The sequence below is a fragment of the Zootoca vivipara genome, chromosome 15 (assembly GCF_963506605.1).
Source record: "Zootoca vivipara chromosome 15, rZooViv1.1, whole genome shotgun sequence".
NCBI lineage: Eukaryota > Metazoa > Chordata > Lepidosauria > Squamata > Lacertidae > Zootoca > Zootoca vivipara.
In genome coordinates this window covers 13868446-13891022 of record NC_083290.1, presented here as the reverse complement: position 1 = coordinate 13891022, position 22577 = coordinate 13868446, and the positions used below count along the sequence as shown (strand labels likewise).

At 48.9% G+C, this 22577-nt stretch overlaps 1 protein-coding gene across 1 annotated transcript; it reads right to left on the bottom strand.

The window, feature by feature from the left end:
- Positions 1–4193: 4193 nt before the first annotated feature.
- Positions 4194–22242, bottom strand: SSC4D (scavenger receptor cysteine rich family member with 4 domains). Its single transcript, XM_035139844.2, has 10 exons — positions 22125–22242; positions 19712–19747; positions 18311–18616; positions 16095–16166; positions 14446–14760; positions 11729–11809; positions 9790–9867; positions 7031–7342; positions 6038–6115; positions 4194–4510 (listed from the first exon to the last, which is right to left on the bottom strand). Exons 1-10 carry the CDS (start codon positions 22240–22242, stop codon positions 4194–4196), a joined length of 1713 nt encoding a protein of 570 aa, XP_034995735.1.
- Between the last annotated feature and the right edge of the window lie 335 nt (positions 22243–22577).

Below are 22577 nucleotides of genomic sequence, written 5' to 3'. Positions count from 1 at the left end.
TTTCCCTGGCAGGGAATTGGCCACCATTTGGTAGTTTGCCACAGGTGACAAAATGTCTTGCCCATAGTGACTTAACAATCAAACCCTCTTCAAAGGGAGCTCTGAGGTTTGTATCTCTGTGAGGGCATTAGGGGTCTCCTGACATCTCCCAGCACCCTTAACTACTGCGCCCAGTTTTCTTTGGGGAAATTTTTTAGCTGGTTAAGCATGCAGAGAGTTGTCAGGCTACCCTCCAATTCCCCTCACAGAGCGCATTATGATGCTACCTCAAAGAGTCATGGCTTCCCCCAAAGAATTCTGGGAGCTGTTGTTTGTTCAGGGTGCTGGGAATTATTAGGTGGGCCCCATTTTCCTCACAGAGATACAGTTCCCAGAGTTGCCCACGAAGAGCGATTGACCGTTAAACCACTTTGGGAACCATGACTCATTAATGGCGCAAACCAGGCATCCCCAAACTTCGGCCCTCCAGATGTTTTGGACTACAATTCCCATCTTCCCTGACCACTGGTCCTGTTAGCTAGGGATCATGGGAGTTGTAGGCCAAAACATCTGGAGGGCCGCAGTTTAGGGACACCTGGCACATACCCTCCAACATTCCTCTGATGGAAATAGGGACGTCCTAAGGAAAAGTGGGACATCCCTGGATCAGATCAGAAATTGGGGTGGCTTCTGTTAATCTAAGACTGTCCTGGAAAATAGGGACCCTTGGAGGGTCTGAGATCAATAAGGGTCTTCTAACAACTCCCAGCACCCTGAATGAACTCCATCTCCCAGAATTCTTTGGGGGAAGCCATGACTCCTTGAAGAGGTGTCAAACAGTGCTTTCGATGGATGGTGTTGTGGGTGTGGCCTGGGACTCCCTCTGCGTCAGGCATCCCCAAACTACGGCCCTCCAGATGTTTTGGCCTACAACTCCCATGATCCCTAGCTAACAGGACCAGTGGTTGGGGAGGATGGGAATTGTAGTCCAAAACATCTGGAGGGCCGAAGTTTGGGGATATGCCTGCTCTACGTCCTCAAGTGCTTTTTCCTGGCCACAATGTGTCCTTAAGTCATGATCTGACCTCTTGCTTGCTTCGCTGGATGATGGAGAAATGTACACGCAGGTGTAGAAACCTCTGGCAGGTTTGGTGCACCATTGGAACACAGCCTGCTGGACAAAGGAAAGAATCCTGTCCTTTGTCGTCGTCACTCCCCCTTTTGTCTCTGCCCTGCCCCACCACCGGTACCTGACCCCCGGCAGGCTGCTCCACGAGGGAATGCGGCCCTCGGGATGAAAAGGGTCCCCCACCCCCTGACTGAGGCGACGAGCGAAAAGCAGTCTTCCTGGCTGCCGTAGTGGGGAAGAGGGTGTTCTCTATGTCAGGTACGTACACCAATTTTCATACAGAGATTTACACATGTGTACACAGGCACACACAAAGGCCGCAAAGGCACCATTGGAACGAGAAGGTTTCAGCCACCGTCCGAGGAAGCCGAGGCTCCCACAGCTGGAGCGCTGTCCTCGCGAGGGCTGGCGACACCCGTCTGAAAGAGGAAGTTTTGCCCGGTTAATTTCAGCGGAGGCAGGGGCCGCTCCCGAAACAAGCTTTTTGTTTAAAACGGAGGGCGGGAGGTAGCCAAACTCAAAGGCATCTGCCGCCTCCAATCCCAGACCTGTGTCTGGTCCTATTTGTCTGACAGGGCCTGGTGTTTCTTTTGCAAAATGCTTGAGAGTCCACTTAATTTTTTTTTAATAGGTAGCTTCATTTTACATTTTGCAAAGGCTCTTCAGATGATATGGCCACATGCAACTCACAATTTAGGCACATTTAACTTGCACACATTCAGCTTTATGCACTTGCCTCCCCCCAGAAAAATAATATTTAAAGGGGGAGGTTGTGGTGGAATAGTGCCTGTAAGGGGGAGGGATTATAGAGAACCCTCCCCCCTCATCAGAAGCAGTCCGTCTCCCAGCAGTCATGAGAGCGAGGGGTCTGAAGGGGTGAGTCAGGAAACGGAGAGGGAGTGCCAGGGCTCTGACAACATCAAAGAGCCCCTGCTCCAAGGGCAGGAAGAGAGGAAGGTGGAAAGAGTGGGCAGGAATAGGTCAGACAGAAGACCCGTCCCCCCCCCGATGCCGGAATTGCGGAGGAGGAGGAAAGGGAGGCGCTTCTCAGTTCCGAGGCTTTTATGCTGGTCCCGAACGCGGAAGGGGGTAGTGCAGGAATCTGACTCGAGCGGGTAGACATGAAATGAGCAACCCGTTACACTGTAAATAATGTGCACCAATAAAAACGTCTGAAAGACAAGCATGTGGACGGTCGTTACTCAAGAGTAGTCACAACACACCCTGACAGTGCCTGATGATGATTCCTGTTCATCATGGGTTAACCTATCACTCCCATGATAGACAGGTGTTCCCTGGGAGGCGGAGCTAGACCTCGTTCTAAATGGAGGGGGAACAACCCTTAAAAGGCAGTTGGGGGTGGACGGTTAGAGAGGGAGGAGGAGGTTAGGTTTGGGTGGATGGGAAGAAAGGTTATAACCGTTATTACCAAGATGCAGGAGATGTATTAACAAGTCTGTATTATATGAAAAGAAGATATGCACTTTTAAGAACCAGAGAAATCCATGTTTTCAAGTTAAATAATAAAGTTAAATGTGCCTAAACGTTCACTGACTCGGCAGTGTCTCAGTACCTTCAGAGGTGTGACTAAGAGGCGAGAACAAAGCTTTCCTGTGGAAGAGGAAACTGTTTGCTTTTTCTCCTGTCATACAAAGGGCTGGTTAGTGAAGCCAAGGGAGCCACATAGTTGCCTAAGGGAGAGGCAAATTGTAGCAGTAGGGATCCATGGGAGGGAGACCCCACTGGTGGCAATAGGTTTCGAACGCAGAGCCCTGAGGTACCCTGGAGACAAGTCCAATTGGGACACTGGAGGTTTTCTCCCATTTGTAGAGAAGCACAGGGAGAGCCTCTGTTGTTAAAGCAGTGAGGGGTGGGAAACTGGGAATCCCTCACAGAGGTCATCCGGGGGAAAGGACTTTGGAAACCCCACCTGCCGCTGAAAACACAATATGTGATTTTGGCTTTATGCATTATCCCCAGAACATAACCCCAGCATGAATTGAGTGTCGCTATATTCTAAAATAGGAATGCTGCTTTCTGAGAAGTTCTAGCCCAGGGGTGGCCAACTCCCAAGAGACCGTGATCTACTCACAGAGTTAAAAAATTGGCCCCTTTTTGGAGGTTCAGGTCAAAATTCTTGAACTTTTTTTAGGAAGGAGAAAGGCCCATTTTTTAGGGGTTCAGGTCAAACTTGTAGAGCTTTTTATAGGGAGAAGGAAAGCCCCGTTGCTTTGGGGTGCAGGGCAAAAATGTTGAGCTTATTTTTAGGGGAGTCAAAGTTGTTGAGCTTCTTTAGGGGGAGCCAGTGATCTACCAGTGATCTACCACAGACGTCCAGTGATCTACCAGTAGATCTCAATCTACCTGTTGGACGTGCCTGTTCTAGCCTATTGGCATATTTCTGCTGAACAGCACCTACCGAAATCAATTTTTTTAATTGTTGTTTTCTTCATTTTAATCCATCCATTCCCAGCCTTAGGTTCACTGATAAATCCATCCCACCCTGTTTCTGCATTAAGCCGTTATTTATTTATTTATTTAACGCGCTTACGTTTGACTTTTCAAATAAATAACTTAATGCAAGTCATATATTTGACAAGCCCAGTTATAATTGCACAGCCCAGAAATCCTATAGTCGATTGTGTTGGAAGCGCAGCAGCACAGGTCATTCCGTTTGTACCTTAAGGGTTAATTCTGTCCCTATTGAAACAGAGGTGTTGCTTAGCAAACCAGGCAAGTCACCTGATCCACGTGGACTTGAAATACCACCCTGTGGCCACTCGCAGCTCTGGTGGCGCTGCAGTTACAGGCAAGAGTTGACTGTCAGGGTCGACCCCTGCTTAGACCTGGAACCCGAGGTCAAGGAGGAGGCACGGGAGGAGCAGGATCCCCCAAGCAGACCCCCCTCCCGCCTCTGACCCTTTGGACCCAGACGTCTCCCCGTCTGGTTCCTGACCAGCTCTCTTAAGATAGCACCCATCAACGCTAGCTGATAAGCTGCATGCAAGCCTCCTTGGGAACAGGGGAAGCGCATGCAAGCCCTTGCCTGGATCAGGGCCTGGCTCAGACCGTACCTTCCGGCGCATCACAGGAGCCTGCAGAGAGCTCCTGCATCTTCCGAGTGGTCGCAGTTGTGCACGTTCCAGCGGATGTGGGAGCAGCGCAGCAGGGAGCTCTCGTCGCCTTTGCACTTGAGGTTGTCGAGGAAGATGTAGCCGGTCCCTTGGCCGTAGCGGGCCTCCCCCCAGGCGGCCAAGGCCCCCCCACAGCCCAGTTGCCTGCACACCACCTTCACGTCCTTGAGGTCCCAAGCGTCGTCGCACACCGTCCCCCACTGAGACAGGTAGAACATCTCCACCCGCCCTTCACAGCGGTGGCTCCCGTTGACCAGGCGGAGGAAGCCTGAAAATAGGGGAAACAGAGGGCGGCGGGTTTCACGAGGCTTAAGTGAATCCCCCCCCAAAAAAAATCTGTGTCCCACCAACTCAATGGCTGTGCCACTGGCCACCACCCAGTTTTCCCTGTTGCTCCTCAGCTGAGACAATAAAACACTCTGCACAAGCTCAGAGTTCCTCCAAAGAGGAGTCTGTCCACCGCACCTCTGGACGGTGTACTGTTCTGGCTGTGAATAATTTCTCCGGCATCTTTATGCAAATCTGTTCACCCACCTACTGTAAAGGGAATCTTCTGATTCCTGTGACTCAGAGTACATTAAGGTTATTAGGAGAATCTGCTTACTCAGACTGTATTAAGGACGTGTCAAGAATGCTTGTGCAGGAAAAACTCAGCCTCAGGCGAGCCCGATAGAGAGCAGGTACGCAGGTACCCTCTTATTCCCGCTGAATCAGGCATCCAGCTCGAATAACACAGGCACGCTTTCCCTCTGAGAATGTGACTTAATTTCTGTGTATGTGTAAAGCTAAGCAAGGGAATGCCTCTGTAGAAGCCTGTGTAATTTTCAGGCCGGGGACTCAACTTTTGTGTTTGATCAAGCAAAGGCACCTCATCCATCAAAATACTGTGTTGTTTTTTTAAAGCTTATACTGCACAAGACAGAACTGGGATTCAAGATGACCAAGATGATCAGAAAACTGGGCCAAAACTAACTAACAAAATGAATTTCCGTAGGGACGAATGTAAGGTTCTGCACTTTGGCAGATCCCTAGCTAGCAGGACCAGTGGTCAGGGATGATGGGAATTGTAGTCTCAAATCATCTGGAGGGCTGAGTTTGAGAAAGCCTGGTCTAGATCATGGGAAGTCATAATCCTGCTCTATTCTGCCTTGGTCAGATCCCACCTGGAGTCCTGGGACCAGTTCTGAGCACTACAGTTCAAGAAGGATATAGACAAGCTGGAAGGGGGGCAGAGGAGGGAGACCAAGATGATGAAGGGTCTGGTAACCAAGCCTCGTGAGGAATGGTTGAAAGAGCTGAGTGAGTTTAGCCTGCGGAAGAGAAGACTGAGCGGATGTTATGATAGCCATCTTCAAATACCTGAAGGGCTATTTGGAGCAAGCTCGTTTTCTGCTGTTCGAGAGGGCAGGACTTGAACCAATGGATTTAAGTTACAAGAAAGGAGATTCCAGCTAAACATCTGGAAGGAACTTTCTGACAGTACTCCCTCGGAAGGTGGTGGGCTCTCCTTCACTGGATGTTTTAAACCAGAGGTTGTATTCCAGCATTGTGGAGGGTTGGACTAGAGGACCCTTGGCGTCCCTTCCAACTCTATGATTCTATGAAATGCTGCAACACTGCCTTGCAGCATGACATGCTCGTTCCTTCCTGAGCAACAGCCGTAAAGGCAGTGCTCAGAAAAGACAACCCCTCTTCTGTTACCGTAGTGCTGCCCCCTGAGAAATATTGCCCTAGAGCAGCCTCTTGCCTCGTTCCTGCCAAACATCAGGGATTAGAGGGCCTGTGCCCCACATACCATCCTTGGGACGTGTGGTGGTTGGTGTGGTGGTGGCAAAAGGGTCATCTTGGAAGAGATCTCCAGATTCGTCTGCACCTGGGACCAGGGAAAAAAAAGCAAGGGGTACATTTCTTAACAGCATGGAGACACGCACCCCACACACACCACACAGAAAGGCACTGGGAAGTGCAGTGTAGTGGTTAGAGTTGTACTAGGACCTGGGAGACCCCCCCCCACTTAGCCAGGGAGGTCACTGAGTGTGTGTGTGTTTTAATTGGATTTGTTGTGCTGGGGTGACAAGAGAACTTTGGTCCCCTCTAATCACTCAAAACTAAGATTCTGATAAACACACAACTCCCTCCTGCAAAAGACTGACAGCTTGGAGGCATCCCAGGGGAACCTGCGCTGTTTACATTTTATAAAGGTAAAGGTACCCCTGACCGTTAGGTCCAGTCGCGGACGACTCTGGGGTTGCAGTGCTCATCTCGCTCTATACGCCGAGGGAGCCAGTGTTTGTCCACAGACAGCTTCCAGGTCATGTGGCCAGCCACCAGCATGACTAACCCGCTTCTGGCAAACCAGAGCAGCACACGGAAACGCGGTTTACCTTCCCGCCAGAGCGGTACCTATTTATCTACTTGCACTTGACGTGCTTTCGAACTGCTAGTTTGGCAGGAGCAAGGACTGAACAACGGGAGCTCACCCCATCGTGGGGATTCGTACCGCCGACTTTCTGATCGGCAAGCCCTAGGCTCTGTGGTTTAACCCACAGCGCCACCCGCGTCCCTCAAAATTTGTTTGTCAGAAGTAGGTGTTACGTTTTATAACACCAGGTTATTTCTATCTCCCAAAATTCTCTGATCCGCTGGAGGTTTTTAAACAGAGGTTGGAGAGCTGCCTGTCCGGGATTCAATAGCTGTGATTCCTGCATAGCATGGGGTTGCACCCGGGGGGTGGGGTGCTTCCAACCCTACAATGGAACCACAACCCCTTGCCACCTGCCCCTCTCACCTCTGCATATGACGCCGGCGTCTTCGTGGTGCCCGCAGTTGTGCTGCCCCCACCCCAGGTTGAAGCAGTCGGACAGGTCAGTCTCTGTGCCGGCGCAGTCCACGTTGTCCAGGAGGATGGGTCCGGTGCCATAGCCGAAGTAGCCCAGCACGGTGGCCACCACCGCCGAGCCGCAGCCCACCTGCCGGCAGACCACCTGGGCGTTGGGGAAGTCCCAGTCGTCGTCGCAGACCGTCCCCCAGGAGTCCCCGTACAGGACTTCCACCCGCCCTTGGCAACTGCTGTTCCCGTTTGCTAGTCGTATGCCACCACCTGCTGGTCAGAAAAGGGAAGGGGAGAAGAGGCCGTAGTGACTTATGGATGGTAGTGGACTCTCCTTCCTTGGAGGTTTTTAAGCAGAGGTTGGGTGGCCATCTGTCAGGGATACATTAGTGGAGATCCTTGCATTGCAAGGGAATTGGACCAGCTGACCTTCGGGATCCCTTGCAACTCTACAACTCTACGATTCTGTGATCAGTGGCGAACGGGGCCGCTTGGCTGCCCGGGGCAGCACCTCCTGGGCGCCAGAACGAGCCCAGATGGACTGCGCATGTCCGCACATGCACTGTCCGTTCAGGTTGGCGCTGCTGCTCTGCTCAGCCAGCGCTCTCTGAAGCAGAGCACGCTACGGAGTGGGTTGCCGCCGGGCGGCGGCGGTGGCAAACCGCGATCGAGCTGCATCTTCCTGCTCGGGTGGATGAGGCAAGGGGCGGGCCAGGGGCCGGGGTGCTGCCCCCGCACTGCTCCTGCCAGAGTGGAGCTAGGGGCGGCCCGCCCCCTTCGCCCCTCCCTTGCTACATGCCTGTCTGTGATTCTATGATGTCACATGGCAGGGCACCCCCCCATGTCCACTTTTCCTTTGATTTGGGACCTTGTGGACATTCCGGATCCTGTTTCTCTCTCTCTCTCTATCCCCCCACTTTCACTTTTTCAGAGAGTGGCAAGAGTACTGGCAAGAGGGCCTTGACCCTCATGAATTCTGTCGTTTTAGAAACAGCCTGTATCAAGAGTTGCTGGGTAGCTCAGTTGGTTAGGGAGTGGTGCTAATAACACCAAGGTTGCAAGTTTGATGCCTGTATGGAACAGCTGCATATTCCTGCATTGAAGGGAATACAACTCTACAATGCTATGACTATGATTCTAAGCAAGGGGCCTCAGTGCCCATGCACAAACTTATGCAACTGTGTGCACAGCAGACAACATGCACCTGCCGCCTCCTCCCACCCTTTCAGAGATGCAGAGAATAGGGACTGGGACTTGGAGAAAGTTCAGCGCTAGCAACTCACACCAGCATAATGTATGGAGGTGGAAACAGGGGCAGTGGTTTACCAAGGACATGGGAAATAGAGGCTGCCTAAACAGGGAAAGAGGGACTATAGAAACCTTAGGGCTGTGGCTCTAAGTGTGTTGCTGAACTGCAACTCCCATCATCCTTGTCTGCTGGCCACACTGGCTGGGGCTGATGGGAATCGTAGTGCAACAACACCAGGAGAGCTCAGGTTCCCTGTTATTTATATGGACACATAGCGGATGTTATGGGACGAGAGAGGAAACACCAGGGCTTCATCCTTCCTGCTCCTGGGTCTGTTTTCACATTGTCTGAAATGAACACTTTCCCATCACCGAGACTGTCCCCTCAACCTCCAGCTCTCTCAATCTCTTCTTTGCAGATTTTTACATCTCTGATGAAGCTTTATTTCAATCATAGAATCATAGAGTTGGAAGAGACCACAAGGGCCATCCAGTCCAACCCCCTGCCAAGCAGGAAAAAACCATCAAAGCATTCCTGACAGATGGCTGTCAAGCCTCCGCTTAAAGACCTGCAAAGAAGGAGACTCCACCACACTCCTTGGCAGCAAATTCCACTCTCGAACAGCTCTTACTGTCAGGAAGTTCTTCCTAATGTTTAGGTGGAATCTTATTTCTTGTAGATTGAATCTATTGCTCCGTGTCCGCTTCTCTGGAGCAGCAGAAAACAACCTTTCACCCTCTTCTATATGACATCCTTTTATATATTTGAACATGGCTACCATATCACCCCTTAACCTTCTCTTCTCCAGGCTAAACATACCCAGCTCCCTAAGCTGTTCCTCATAAGGCATCGTTTCCAGGCCTTTGACCATTTGGGTTGCCCTCCTCTGGACACATTCCAGCTTGTCAGTATCCTTCTTGAACTGTGGTGCCCAGAACTGGACACAGTATTCCAGGTGAGGTCTGACCAGAGTGGAATACAGTGGTACTATTGCTTCCCTTGATCTAGATGCTATACTCCTATTGATGCAGCCCAGAATTGCATTGGCTTTTTTAGCTGCTGCATCACACTGTTGACTCATGTCAAGTTTGTGGTCTACCAAGACTCCTAGATCCTTTTCACATGTACTGCTCTCAAGCCAGGTGTCACCCATCCTGTATTTGTGCCTTTCAATTTTTTTTTGCCCAAGTGTAGTACTTTACATTTCTTCTTGTTAAAATTCATCTTGTTGGCTTTGGCCCAGTTGTCTAATCTGTTAAGGTCATTTTGAAGTGTGATCCTGTCCTCTGGGGTATTAGCCACCCTTCCCAATTTGGTGTCATCTGCAAACTTGCTCAGGATGCCCTCAAGCCCATCATCCAAGTCATTGATAAAGATGTTGAATAAGACTGGGCCCAAGACAGAACCCTGCGGCACCCCACTAGTCACTTCTCTCCAGGATGACCACAAAGGGCACATAAACACTTACTTCTTCTTTCTAGCATGAGAAGGGCTGAGGTCACCATCATCTCAGTCTCAGGAGAAGGCTGATCTCGACCATCTGTGACTGCAAAAAAGACATATCCTGTCATCACCACATCCGGCCTCCAAGTACATCCCACCAGTTGCCTTTGGGCACAGACAGGGAAGCCACGAGGCAGGAAGGCAACCCTGTGTTTTGACCTCAGCTTCTGGGACTATGTTTTTAACTGCACCTCTCCTGCCAGTCCTTTAATAGAGGTTTGATCTGCAGCTATCTGGACCCCAATCTCCAAGCGGTGGGAGACTCCGGGGTCCCTGCACTTTCCTAGGGTTTGGTTTCCTTGGAATGAAGGTCAATGGAGTGTTGGATTTTTTGAATAGTCAAGTTACTTTAGAGCCGGTCTAATGTAAATACTGTCTGTTTAAGAGAAACAGGTGCCGGTGACTTCTGTTAATTGCTCACAGGCGTGGGCTCTGCTCCTTGTTTATAAGGCTCTGCCAGAAAGCCTTCTGTATCTCTTAGTAGATCACTCTCTCAGTTAAATATCTCTCAGTGTGATTTAATTCTCAGTTTAAGAGATTCCCAGTTGAATCTTAGTATAAGAGTTGATTAGTTATAAAGCTAGTTTGCTGTTAATTCTTGGGTAGTTTAATGGGAGTTATGTGGGAGTTTGTGGGAGGTTTGGAATGGTTTGAAGGTTGGAATGTGGGCAGATAAAGTTGCTAAGAGAGAAAGCATTTATCTTTACTTTAAAGTCTCTTTAGAATCAGTTTGTTTTTCAGTTAAAGAAACCCAACCATTTGTATTTTCATCTGTATACTTTTACAAGTGTGCAGTTAGTAAGGGGTTTCATATAAGGGAGATAATACCCTGGTGTGCTATGGTCCATGGGGTCACGAAGAGTCGGACACGACTAAACGACTAAACAGCAACAATACCCTACGCTCTTGGTGGTGTTTTCTTAGCCAGGTCGACTTCTGACTGCGTATACTCTGCGTGAAGCGTACTTTAAAGGGCCGCTGGAAACTGGGATATATGATTTAGGTTAAGCAGTTTTCAATACCCAGTTTTCTCCAATATTATTCTTATTATATATATTTTTTCCAAAATGGAGATGGTGGTGTCTTTAGGGTATATGGTTTTATTGACACATATATACAGTCTGAGCAAAGGATGGAAGGGCTCGTAGCATCAACACCCCACCAGATCTTGCTTCCTCATTCAGTTCCAGGGAAGCCCCAAACTCACAGTTTGGGGTCCAGCACAGATCAAGGCCTGTCTCTGTATCTCCAGCTTCCAGCAGCAGTTCAAAACATTCTCCCCGGCCCCCACATAAAGCCCCCCTTGGCCTGCTGTTCTCCATCCTAGGAGGAGGTGGCATTCAGACAGGTGAGGTTGTCTCCATGGCAACAGAGCATCCTCTTTGGACATGTACATGGCAGCACTCAACTGGCCAAACTCAGGCCATTATCTTACAAAGAAACTCGTCTGACTGGTTCAACAGCCTCTTCTACTAGACTCTAAACCTCACTAGGTACAGGATCACAGGCCTGGAAGGGACCCACAGGTATCATCCAGACTGACCCACCAGACCTATAACACTATATTTCTACACAATGCAAAGTTTCATTTCAGGTTTCCCTCCTCCCCAGTAACAATGGGTCAAATATGGTTCTCTTCCCATTTCACCAGATTGGGGTTGGAATGGAGAACTGGCTTGTGCATCTACGACAGGGGTGGGGTTAGGGTCTGAAGCCTGGTGGATCTAACTAGGTCCCCACAGGCCAAAAGTTCTCCACCACCAATCTATGATCGCAACCAGCATTGTCCCAGGTGTGCAGGTAACACAAGTGTGCTCCTATTATCTTTGAAGTCATGGAAACATAAACTGTCCCCGTTGGGGTTTTGTGGTGGGTGGGATTAGAAACAGCAGGTTCTCCCTTACCTGTGGCTATATCAGTGAATGACTGTTCATACTTGGGAGCCACTGAGGTGGTGACAGGGGTGGTTGTGGTCATCCCGAGACCTGGAAAGAGACAACAATAGGTCATCAATCAAAGCAAGTCAGTGAATTTAATGTTTTATTCAAGAAACCCAAACAGTGCAAGCCTAGAGATTCCCAGCAGCTCTTCCCAGTAAGTCTTGCCCCAATGAGGCAGTTGAACACTGAAGGTCCCCTGCCTTCCCACCACTCGCTAAGATTCCTCCTCCGCCAGGTCTTTCCCAAGCAATCTTAGGCTCCTTCGTCTAGTCTCTCATTGCTCCACCCTCTTCACCCCTCTACATGTTCTGGGAGATCAGGGGAAAGAGGAGCTGTTCACAGCAGGAGGGGGAGACTCCCTGGATTCTTCAGCAGCCTGCCTCCACTCTGCCTCTTGATCTCCCTCCTCTCCTGCCTCAGATTCTGCACAGCTCTCTGCCCCAGCCTCTTGCTGCTCACTAAACCCTGTTGCTTTTTCAGCTTCCGACACCTCCTCATCGCCTCTTCTTCCTCTGACCACGCATTGTTGTCCCACCACCACTTCCCTAGCTCTGAGCCTTCTTCCCCTGGGGGTTCCCTCCCCCCCCACTCCTCTGCATCCAGCCAGTCCACGGCACTGTGGTTCGTTAAAGATGCTGAGAGTTGTTAGGACGTCCCCTAGTCCCCTCACGGAATGACAATTCCCAGAGTTCCCTGGGAAGAGGGCTTTCCCCGGAAAGCTTGGAGAGGATTGCCCTTTTAAGGCCGTCCCTTCCCTTTTAAGGGAAAGGGGTGGCTCCTAGGATGAGTTTCCTGGCCTATGGGAAGATGAAAGGCCTCGTTCCATCCCTAGATCTTGCTAGTAGAGCAGGGGTCAGCAAACTTTTTCAGCAGGGGTCCCTCAGACCTTGTGGGGGGCCGACTATATTTTTTGGGGGAGGGAAATGAACAAATTCCTATGTCCCACAAATAACCCAGAGATGCATTTTAAATAAAAGCACACAATCTACTCATGTAAAAACACCAGGCAGGCCCCACACATCTGAAGGCAGATTTTTTAAAAAATTTATGCTGTATTGTTTTTAACACTCGATTGGGAGCCACCAAGAGTGGCTGGGGAAACTCAGCCAGATGGGTGGGGTAGAAACATTACTACTACTACTACTACTACTACTACTACTACTACTACAAATAACCCAGAGATGCATTTTAAACAAAAGGACACATTCTACTCGTGTAAAAACATGTCGATTCCCAGACCATCTGCGAGCCGGATTTAGAAGGCGATTGGGCCGCATCCAGCTCCCGGGCCTTAGTTTGCCTACCCATGTAGTACAGCGTGAGACTCTATATCTCAGTGTCATGTGACTTCGAGCGCCACGCCCACGTTGGGCAAAAAGATTCCTGCATTGTAGGGGTTTGCATTAGGTGACACTTGTGACCCTTTCCAACTCTATGGGAGCAAATCCTGGCGCTCTCCAAGGTTCTGCACAGGGTGGATTTGATTTAAATCAAATAGATTTAAATCACTAGTCAGTATGACTTGATTTAATTTTATTTTATTTTTTTTACAGAAAGACTCATTCTTGCTGGTATAATCTTAATATTTACAACCAAATGAAGGTTTCATTTTTGGAATAATAAATTTTCAGAGCAGTTTTTACAGTTCTATCAAAAATTACTGATTTGGTTATACTATTAGAAATACATAGATAATTATGAAATTATTGTAAGGTTTAATGTTAACTGTTTATATCTGGACAACTTTTCTGCTGTACTTTATTGGAAGGAGAAAAACAATCATTTTTTTAAATAACAATTTAAACAATTTATTTGACTAAAACAATAACATTATAGCATATGTATCCATATTTGTTAACTGATGTGGTTAAATGTTTTTTAAAAAAACTTAGACTGAGTTTTAGCACACATGAAAAACTTAAAACAAATCCTTATTTCCTGATGAATAGCCTTTGGACTATAAAGTAGCTTAAGTAGAAAACTATATTTGGAAAGATTTTTCTTTTTCTTTCTTTCTTTCTTTCTATTTTTGAATAATTTTTATTAGGTTTTACATGAAGAAAAAAAGGAAAAAGAAAATAAATAAAAAAAAAACAAAAATGCAGAACAATATTATCACATCTTATTCGTTCAAACTTCTTCCCTTCCCCTTCTTCCATCCTTATTAATAATTAACTCATAACATTTCCAAATCTTAACTAGACATCATAGAATTACGTTTTATCTCCCATTTCATATCTTATTCATAAATGATTCTTATTCATTTTATATAGAAGAGTGAAGGAAAAATATAAAGAAAAAGATTTTTCATCCAAAAGCATTTTATTTTAAAAATTTGATTTATTTTCTTTTTTAAAAAAATCTGATTTAAAATTTTAAAAACCCATTTTTTTTAATCATTGATTTTTATCCAACCTGGTTCTGCAATGCCTTGCTAGGCATTCACAGGAATCTGCCTCACACGGAATCAGACTATAGATACATCTAACTCAGTCTTGTCTACACTGACTGGCATCTCCCCAGGGTTTTAGGCAGGATCCCCCCCCCCAGCCCTACCTGGGGATGTCGCTGGGGACTGCCTACAAGCAGATGTTCTAACCACTAGGCTACAGCACTTCCCACAGAGGGCAGCTGCCCCCTTCGCCTGTCCAGCCTTCCCAAGCCCTAAGGGGTCCACCCACCTGAGCAGATGACACCAGCATCCTCGTGGTGACCACAGTTGTGGATGCCCCAGCCCAGGCTGTAGCAGGCTGAGAGGTGCGGCTCGCTCCCGTCGCAGTTCACATTGTCGAGGAGGATGCGCCCCGTGCCGTAGCCGAAGTAGGCATTGGTCCTGTAGTCTACGGCGTGCCCACATCCCACCTGCTTGCACACCACGGCCGCATCGCTCAGCCCCCAGTCGTCGTCACACACTGTGCCCCAGTTCCCTTTGTAGAATATCTCCACCCGGCCCTGGCAAGTGTTGGCGCCGCTCACCAGCCGGATGCTCCCATCGCCTGGAAGAGGGATAGGGGGAGTCAGGGTACAAATTGTAGGAGGCCCCCCCCTCCCCGGGGGTCATCCAGCCCGCCTCCACTAAGCCCAAGAAAGGAACCTGCATTTTAGTGGTGGCCACAGTGCAGGTGTTTATTTTATTTTATTTTATTTTATTTTATTTTAATTTCTATACTGCTTTATATTTTTTATTAAAAAATCTCAAAGCGGTTTAAAAGGTGAAGGGTAAGGGGACCCCTGACCATTAGGTCCAGTCGTGACCGACTCTGGGGTTGCGGCGCTCATCTTGCTCTATTGGCCGAGGGAGCCGGCGTACAGCTTCCAGGTCATGTGGCCAGCATGACAAAGCCGCTTCTGGCGAACCAGAGCAGTGCCCGGAAACGCCGTTTACCTTCCCGCTGTAGCGGTACCTATTTATCTACTTGCACTCTGACGTGCTTTTGAACTGCTAGGTTGGCAGGAGCTGGGACCGAGCAATGGGAGCTCACCCCATCGCAGGGATTCAAACCGCCGACCTTCTGATCGGCAAGCCCTAGGCCAGGGGTCAGCGAACTTTTTCGGCAGGGGGCCGGTCCACTGTCCCTCAGACCTTGTGGGGGGCCGGACTATATTTTTTTGGGGGGGGAATTGAACGAATTCCTATGTCCCACAAATAACCCAGAGATGCATTTTAAATAGGACACATTCTACTAATGTAAAAACATGCTGATTCCCGGACCGTCCACGGACCGGATTTAGAAGGCAATTGGGCCGCATCTGGCCCCCGGGCCTTAGTTTGGGAACCCCTGCCCTAGGCTCTGTGGTTTAACCCACAGCACCAACTGCGTCTCTGTAAAGTGGTTTACAGCATATTAAGTCAATAAATCAACAAAACGTTAGCCGGGTGATGTTCCTCCGGCCTCATGTGGAGCCTCTTCAGTAGGGCTGGTGAGTGTGGGCTCTGCCCCCTAGGCCAGGTGGAAAGGGCCTTGCAGGGAGCAAGGAGATGGGGACTTTCTCTCCTTTGTTTCCCCATTATTGGTGATGGCGGTGGCATCGGCTGCTACAGCAGGGAAAAGGGGACAAATAGTTTCTCTCCTTCATCCCCCCTCCTGCAGTTGCAGCACCTGGTAACCAGCGATGAGGAAGGCAACCAGTAGCAGCAACAGCCTCTCATCACACTGCAGTTTGCAGCGCCACCTGTTGGCAGTCATAAGAACTGCAGCTTGATGAGACCTTTCAATTTTATTATAAGTTAAGATATGAATAACAGCGATACTATGTACATGTATCGTGTAGCTATTGCAAATCGTGTTAGCTGAGGACAGCTCCTCGTGTGAATCCAAAAAACACTCACTTTCCCCGTTTTGCAACGAGGCGGTGGCTGCTTTGCTGATTGGTCCTCTGGATGCTTGGGTGGGCAACAGCTCTGCAAAAACAAACAACCCAACAGAAGGATGAATGTCTGCCAATCATCTCCATCAACAGTATCTGCTTGCCCTCTGCTATGCATGCAAATAAAGTATACCACCAACCTTTTAAGCAGGGCCAGTCAACTTGTTCAATTACGGTAATTTGTTAAATAAATCCATTGTGGTTGATGACATTTGACTGCCTATTAGTAGTAGTAGTAATATTTATTAGTATTTCCTGCCTTTCACTAACAGGTCTCAGGGTGGGTTACAATAGGCTCCTTCATTTTATTGTTTCTGATACCAGCTAAGAACGTTTTTATTCAGGCACACCTGTAGTTTTATTAGGTACATTTGTTTTTTCTATATAACTGTTGGTTTTATCTATATTTCACTTTTAACAAATGTCTGCTCGTCTTTAAAGTATGTTGATTTCATCACTATTTTCTGATGAATATTTTATGTAAACAACTTAGAGGCAGGCTTTCATATCATTTAAATGGTGTCTAAATGTCATGGACTGGCTGGATGCAGAGGAATGGTGGGAGAAACCAGCTGTGGAACTCCTAAGGGAACCCCCAGGGGGAGGAAGGCTCAGAGCCAGAAGATTGGAGGTGGGATGGTGAGAAGGAGGAGGAGACTGAAAGGAGGTGGTGTCGGAGGCTGAAGAGGCAACAGGGTTTAGTGAACAGGAGGAGCTGTGGAAGAGCACAGTTCAGACTTCAAGGCAGAAGCAGAGGCCAGGGATTCTCAGCCTCCTACTGCTCCCCTCCTGCTGGTCTCTTAGAACACGCAGAGAAATGAAATGGGCAGAGCAGAGGGTGATTATGTGCAGACCCAGCCTGAGACTGCATGGGAAAGACCCTGGAGAGGAGGAGCCCCCTCCATCCTATGCTCAGGTGGTATATATGTGTAAATAAAACCATATATCCTAAAGACACCACAGTCCCCCACTGACATTCATTCCAAGGAAATTGAACCTGGAAGTCTTTCAGCATTCAGAGACTGGGGTGTTTGTGCCCACCCTATTCTTGTAACCATAACTAATCTTAATATTGTATTTTTAAATTACCTGTGATCTCATGGTGTGTGTGCTGGGGGAGGTAATAAATCAAAACAGCAGTCAAACAAATGTGGAATTCTTCGTTATACACCTTTAGGCACCAGGCAAAAACGTTCCTTTTTAACCAAGGCCTTGGGTTTACCTGATCAACATCCCATACCCTTTTAAAATGTGGCTCTTTTTTGGTGGGGGGGGTATTATTGGGCTATTGCTTTTATTTTTATTTTTTATACTGTGATCTTTTTATGTGAACCTCCCTGAGACCTCCGGGTATATAAATTCAATAAATAAATAAATAAATAAATACGACTTTTCTCTTTAGAAATATCATTTAATCCCCATGCAATTTTATTACCACCATTGCTTTTTATGTTTCTATCCAGCCTGTTTAAGATACACAAGGTTCTTTAGTGGTTTCCCCTGCAGGACAGTGTAGTGCAGTGGTTAGTGTGTCAGGCAAAGACCTAGGAGACCAGGGTTAAAATCCCACACTTGGCCATGAAGCTCACTAGGTGACCTCTGGCCATGTCACTGACTTCCTGTAGCCTAACCTACCTAGAATCATAGAATCATAGAGTTGGAAGAGACCACGAGGGCCACCCAGTCCAACCCCCTGCCAAGCAGGAAACGCCATCAAAGCATTCTTGACATATGGCTGTCAAGCCTCTGCTTAAAGACCTCCAAAGAAGGAAACTCCACCACACTCCTTGGCAGCAAATTCCACTGCCAAACAGCTCTTACTGTCAGGAAGTTCTTCCTAATGTTTAGGTGGAATATTCTTTCTTGTAGCTTGAATCCATTGCTCCGTGTCTGCTTCTTTGGAGCAGCAGAAAACAACCGTCTTCTATATGACATCCTTTTATATATTTGAACATGGCTATCATATCACCCCTAAACCTTCTCTTTTCCAGGCTAAACATACCCAGCTCCCTAAGCCATTCCTCATAAGGCATTGCTTCCAGGCCGAAGACCTCACAGAGTTGTTGTGAGGATTAAATGAGGATGGGAGAACCATGTGTCCCACCTTGAGCAGTAAATAAGCCTGCTTCACCCCTCTCCCTCCTGCCACCGCCACCAGACAGACCCAAACCTTTGTACCATTACAGGTGACGGCCACGTCCTCGTAGTGGTAGCAGTTGTGGATTCCCCAGCCGTGGCTGCTGCACTCGCTGAGGGCTGCCTCTCTGCCTTTGCAGTCCACGTTGTCGAGGAAGATGGGCCCACGCCCCTGGCCGAAGGAGAGGGTGGCCGGCATGGCGATGGCATGGCCGCAGCCCAGCTGGCGGCAGACCACGTTGGCGTCCACAATGTCCCAGTCGTCGTCGCACACCGTGCCCCAGGTGTTGTTGTAGAAGATCTCCACGCGTCCTTGGCAGCGGCTGCGCCCATTGACTAGCCGGACCTCTGGAAGAACGAGGCCGGTCCATTAGAGCAAATGGGATGGCACCCCGCCAAGCTCCACCTGCCCTCCCTTGCCTGCCTGCAGCCCACGGTGTAGAATTGCCTGCCACATTCCTCCTCCTTAGTCCCAGCGTTGCCCTTGTGGAACTCAGAAGGGCTGTCATGGACTGGCTGGATGCAGAGGAGGGGTGGGAGGCATCAGATAGGGAACCCCCCAAGGGAAGAAGGCTCAGAGCCTGGGGAGTGGTGGCGGGACGACAATGAGCAGTCAGAGGGAGAAGACGGGGAAGACTGGGAGGTGTCAGAAGCTGAAGAGGCAACAGGGTTTAGTGAGCAGGGAGAGTCTGTGGCAGAGTGCCGTTCAGACTCCGAAGTGAAAGCAGAGGCTGCAGAAGGGTGAGATCAAGAGGAGGCTGAAGAGTCCAGGGAATCTCCCCCTCCTGCTGCGATCATCACCCCTCCTCCCTGGTCTCTGAGGACGCACAGAGAAATGAAAAGAGCAGAGCAGAAACTAGTTGTGTGCAGACACAGTTTGAGACTGCATAGGAGAGGAGGAGCCTTAGAGAGGGCTGGGGAGGCAGGGAGCTTCAGTCCTCACCACTGTGTCATCAGGGCAAGACCTACCAGGAAGGGTTGCTGAGACTTCTAGCCTTGAGCTGTATTTTGGTCTACTTGAATGAAGAGTTAACTTCACAGGCATTGGTGACTTATTACTTTCGTCCTGGCCTGCACCTGACTCCAGCCCTGAGAAGGGCGGAGGATGGGGACAAAATTGGAATGAGTTGGCTCTGCCTGCCATTGGCTCTGACTCAATCATTTGCCTCTGGCGCCACCTACTGTGGGGCTCCCTGCCTTCCACCCTACAAATGGGCACCAGCCACCACTGGCCAGGGAACAGGCCTGCCCATTATATCATGGACACTGTCCAATAGGCTCCATGGGAGGGGCACAAGCTTGAAGCTTGCAGGAGGAAGCTAAAATGGGCAGGGATTCAGCAACAACCCAGGAATCATTTAGGAATCCCTTTTCCCAGATCCCTGCAGTGATCTATGAGACGCAGCTTCAAGCGCTGGTTTCTCTTTCGCAACAAGAGCTCACCTGGAACGGGCACCTGTGCAACTTCAGAGCCACCGGCTGAAATGGAGAAAATTTAAAAGTTAAGGCAGATTGAATACCACCCCCGTATACGCACTTAATGATGCAATTCTGAGCACTTGTACTTGTACCCATTAGGAACCCAGAACCCATAGGAAACTGCCTTATACTGAGGTCAGATCTTTGGTCCATCTGCATCAGTACTGTTTGCACCAACTGGCAGCATCCTTCTAGATTTTCAGACAGGGTTCTTTCCCAGACGCACCTGCCACCAGGGATTGAACCCGGTACCTGCTGCAAAGCAGATGCTCTAACCACACAGATCAGTTCTAAATGTCCATTCATGGATGGGGACCCTGTAACCCTCCAGATGTGGTTGGACTCCAGCTCCCATCATCCCTCACCATCAGCCTTCCCCAGCGTACAGGAGTGCAGTTTTAGTCTGAGCTGAAAGGGCTCAGGGCTTGCGCAGCCAGCGTATAACAATGCTGTGGTACCAAAAAAACACAGCTTTTGAGCTTCACGATTAAGCAGAAGCCGTGATGTGGTTGGTGGGTTCTCTGGGACAGAACTGGTTTTATGACTCCGTGCTGAGGATGATACGTATTTAAGGTCACTCAACAACGCAGATTAGATACCTGATCCTCGCCTACGGTATTAACATGCAGTGTAACTAGCCTTGGCCCAAATCTAAAGGTGGAAAAAGCACTTGGGGATTTCAAAAACAAACCATACCCACAACTTCTAAATTCCCCATCCTAGATGTGAAGTGTCCTGCGACACACACACACACCCCAACAACTTCCCTTGCATGGTGAGTTGTCTGGGCAGCAGGTAGTGTGATCTCAACCCTATAGATTGAAGGCATATTTTGGGGCCCTATAGATTTAAGGCATATTTTTAAAAGATTTGCAAGTATCACCCTTATCTGTTTGTTTCCCTGCTATATATTGTTACATGATGATGCTACCCCTATCTCTGAGCGGTGTGAGATTTCAGGGGTTCCAGGCACTTACCCAGGGTTTGTGTTTCTTTCAGAAATTGGGCACAGCAGAGGTGGTAGTGTCTTCATGATATATGGTTTTATTTACACATATATGCAACCTCAGTCCAGACTGCAGAGCATTCCCATCCAGTTTGGGTCTTAAGGGCCCAAAGGGACAGCAAAAAGCCATCCTCTGTGTCTCTTAGTTCCAGCCTGTCATGCCCAACTTACACAGAGTTATGACCTTTCCTCTCTTTCTCACTGCTAAGGCCCTCCCCCAGCCTACATCATTCAAGGTTGAAACCTAAACCTGGCCTTTGCCTCTGCCCACTAGCACCCATCGAAGAAGGGCCCCCCTTGCCTGCCAGTCTTGCCCTCTGATGGTTTCCTTGATGGTCCATCACTGGCATTTGTCATCTGCTAATGTGGGGTGCGGGTGGCGCTGTGCTGTGGGTTAAACCACAGAGCCCAGGGCTTGCAGATCAGAAGGTAGGCGGTTCGGATCCCTGTGACGGGGTGAGTTCCCGTTGCTCGGTCCCAGCTCCTGCCAACCTAGCAGTTCGAAAGCACCTCAAAATGCAAGTAGATAAATAGGAACCGCTACAGCGGGAAGGTAAATGGTGTTTCCATGTACTGCTCTGGTTTGCCAGAAGCAGCTTTGTCATGCTGGCCACATGACCCGGAAGCTGTACGCCGGCTCCCTCGGCCAACAATGCAAGATGAGCGCTGCAACCCCAGAGTCGGTCACAACTGGACCTAATGGTCAGGGGTCCCTTTACCTTTACCTAATGGCCCATCCAACTAGCTTTGCAGAGCTGGCTTGGCTCCTTAACATAACTAAATCTAGGTATCTGAAGAAGTGTGCATGCACATGAAAGCTCATACCAATAACAAACTTAGTTGGTCTCTAAGGTGCTACTGGAAGGAATTATTTTTTTAATTAAATCTAGTTATGTTTCAGTGCTTGGAAAAGTTGAATCAAGCCTTGATTAATTCTGACCCTTACTAAATCCAGGAATTATGAGGAGGATCTGGCACCCAGGAATTAAGGGAATCTGCCTCCCCCCCCCCCGACCTGCAACAATATTTTGGAAAGGTGTTTGTTCTCTGTGCAGTAGGACGCCTCTTAAAATACCATAACTTTTGCAGGGTGCTTCCTGAGATCAAGGAACCTATGTTTGCCTAAAAGTGGACACCATTTTGAATCAAGATGGCGGACTGAACTCTTCAAAACTGCCCTGTTGTGTTTCCTGATGTTATTGTTGTTTCTTAGAATTCACAGGCAACCCTGAGCATGAAGCTGCTAGCCGCTCATAATCCCAGTCGCCAACAAAAGCCATCAAGGGGAAAACAACAGAGAGGTCTGACAGGAGCCATTACCTGGGCATCTGCACACCTGTCCACAACTTCCCCGCCACATGAGCAGCTTACCTGTGGGGAAAAGGAAGAGGAAGGAACCTAGTGCTGACCAGACCAGCAAGGCAGGTGGCACCCAGAGCCCAGGCTTCTGATCCCTCTTCCTGTGTCCTGGAGAGGGACCAACTTTCATTTCTGCTTCTCCCAGGGTGACACAGAGGACCTTCCACCGACAGACTCCCCAAGAAATAACCACAGAGCCGTACCTGGTGAGTAAAGGGAAGACACAGGGTGAGCATCACTCAGCTTTGCTGAGCTGTGTCACTGTCACCAGTTACATTTGGAACTTTTTAGCTTAGGAGAAAAAGGTGATGTGAGACAGTGTGGTGTAGTGGTTAGAGTGGCGGGCTAGGACCTGGGAGAGACTAGGGTTCAAATCCTCCCTCAGCCAGGAGGTTCGCTGGGTGAGCTTGGGCACTCAGTGCCTCTCAGCCTAACCTACCTTGCAGGGTTGTTGTGGGAAAATGG

Bases quoted from the DNA above. Each gene is read 5' to 3' on its own strand.
- SSC4D (XM_035139844.2), bottom strand. From the start codon at position 22,242: ATGAAAGTTGGTCCCTCTCCAGGACACAGGAAGAGGGATCAGAAGCCT. The intron at 18,617-19,711 runs GTGAGCTCTTGT...TCGTTCTTCCAG, and splicing joins TGCACAGGTGCCCGTTCCAG to AGGTCCGGCTAGTCAATGGG. The intron at 9,868-11,728 runs GTAAGGGAGAAC...TCTTTTTTGCAG, and splicing joins ATTCACTGATATAGCCACAG to TCACAGATGGTCGAGATCAG.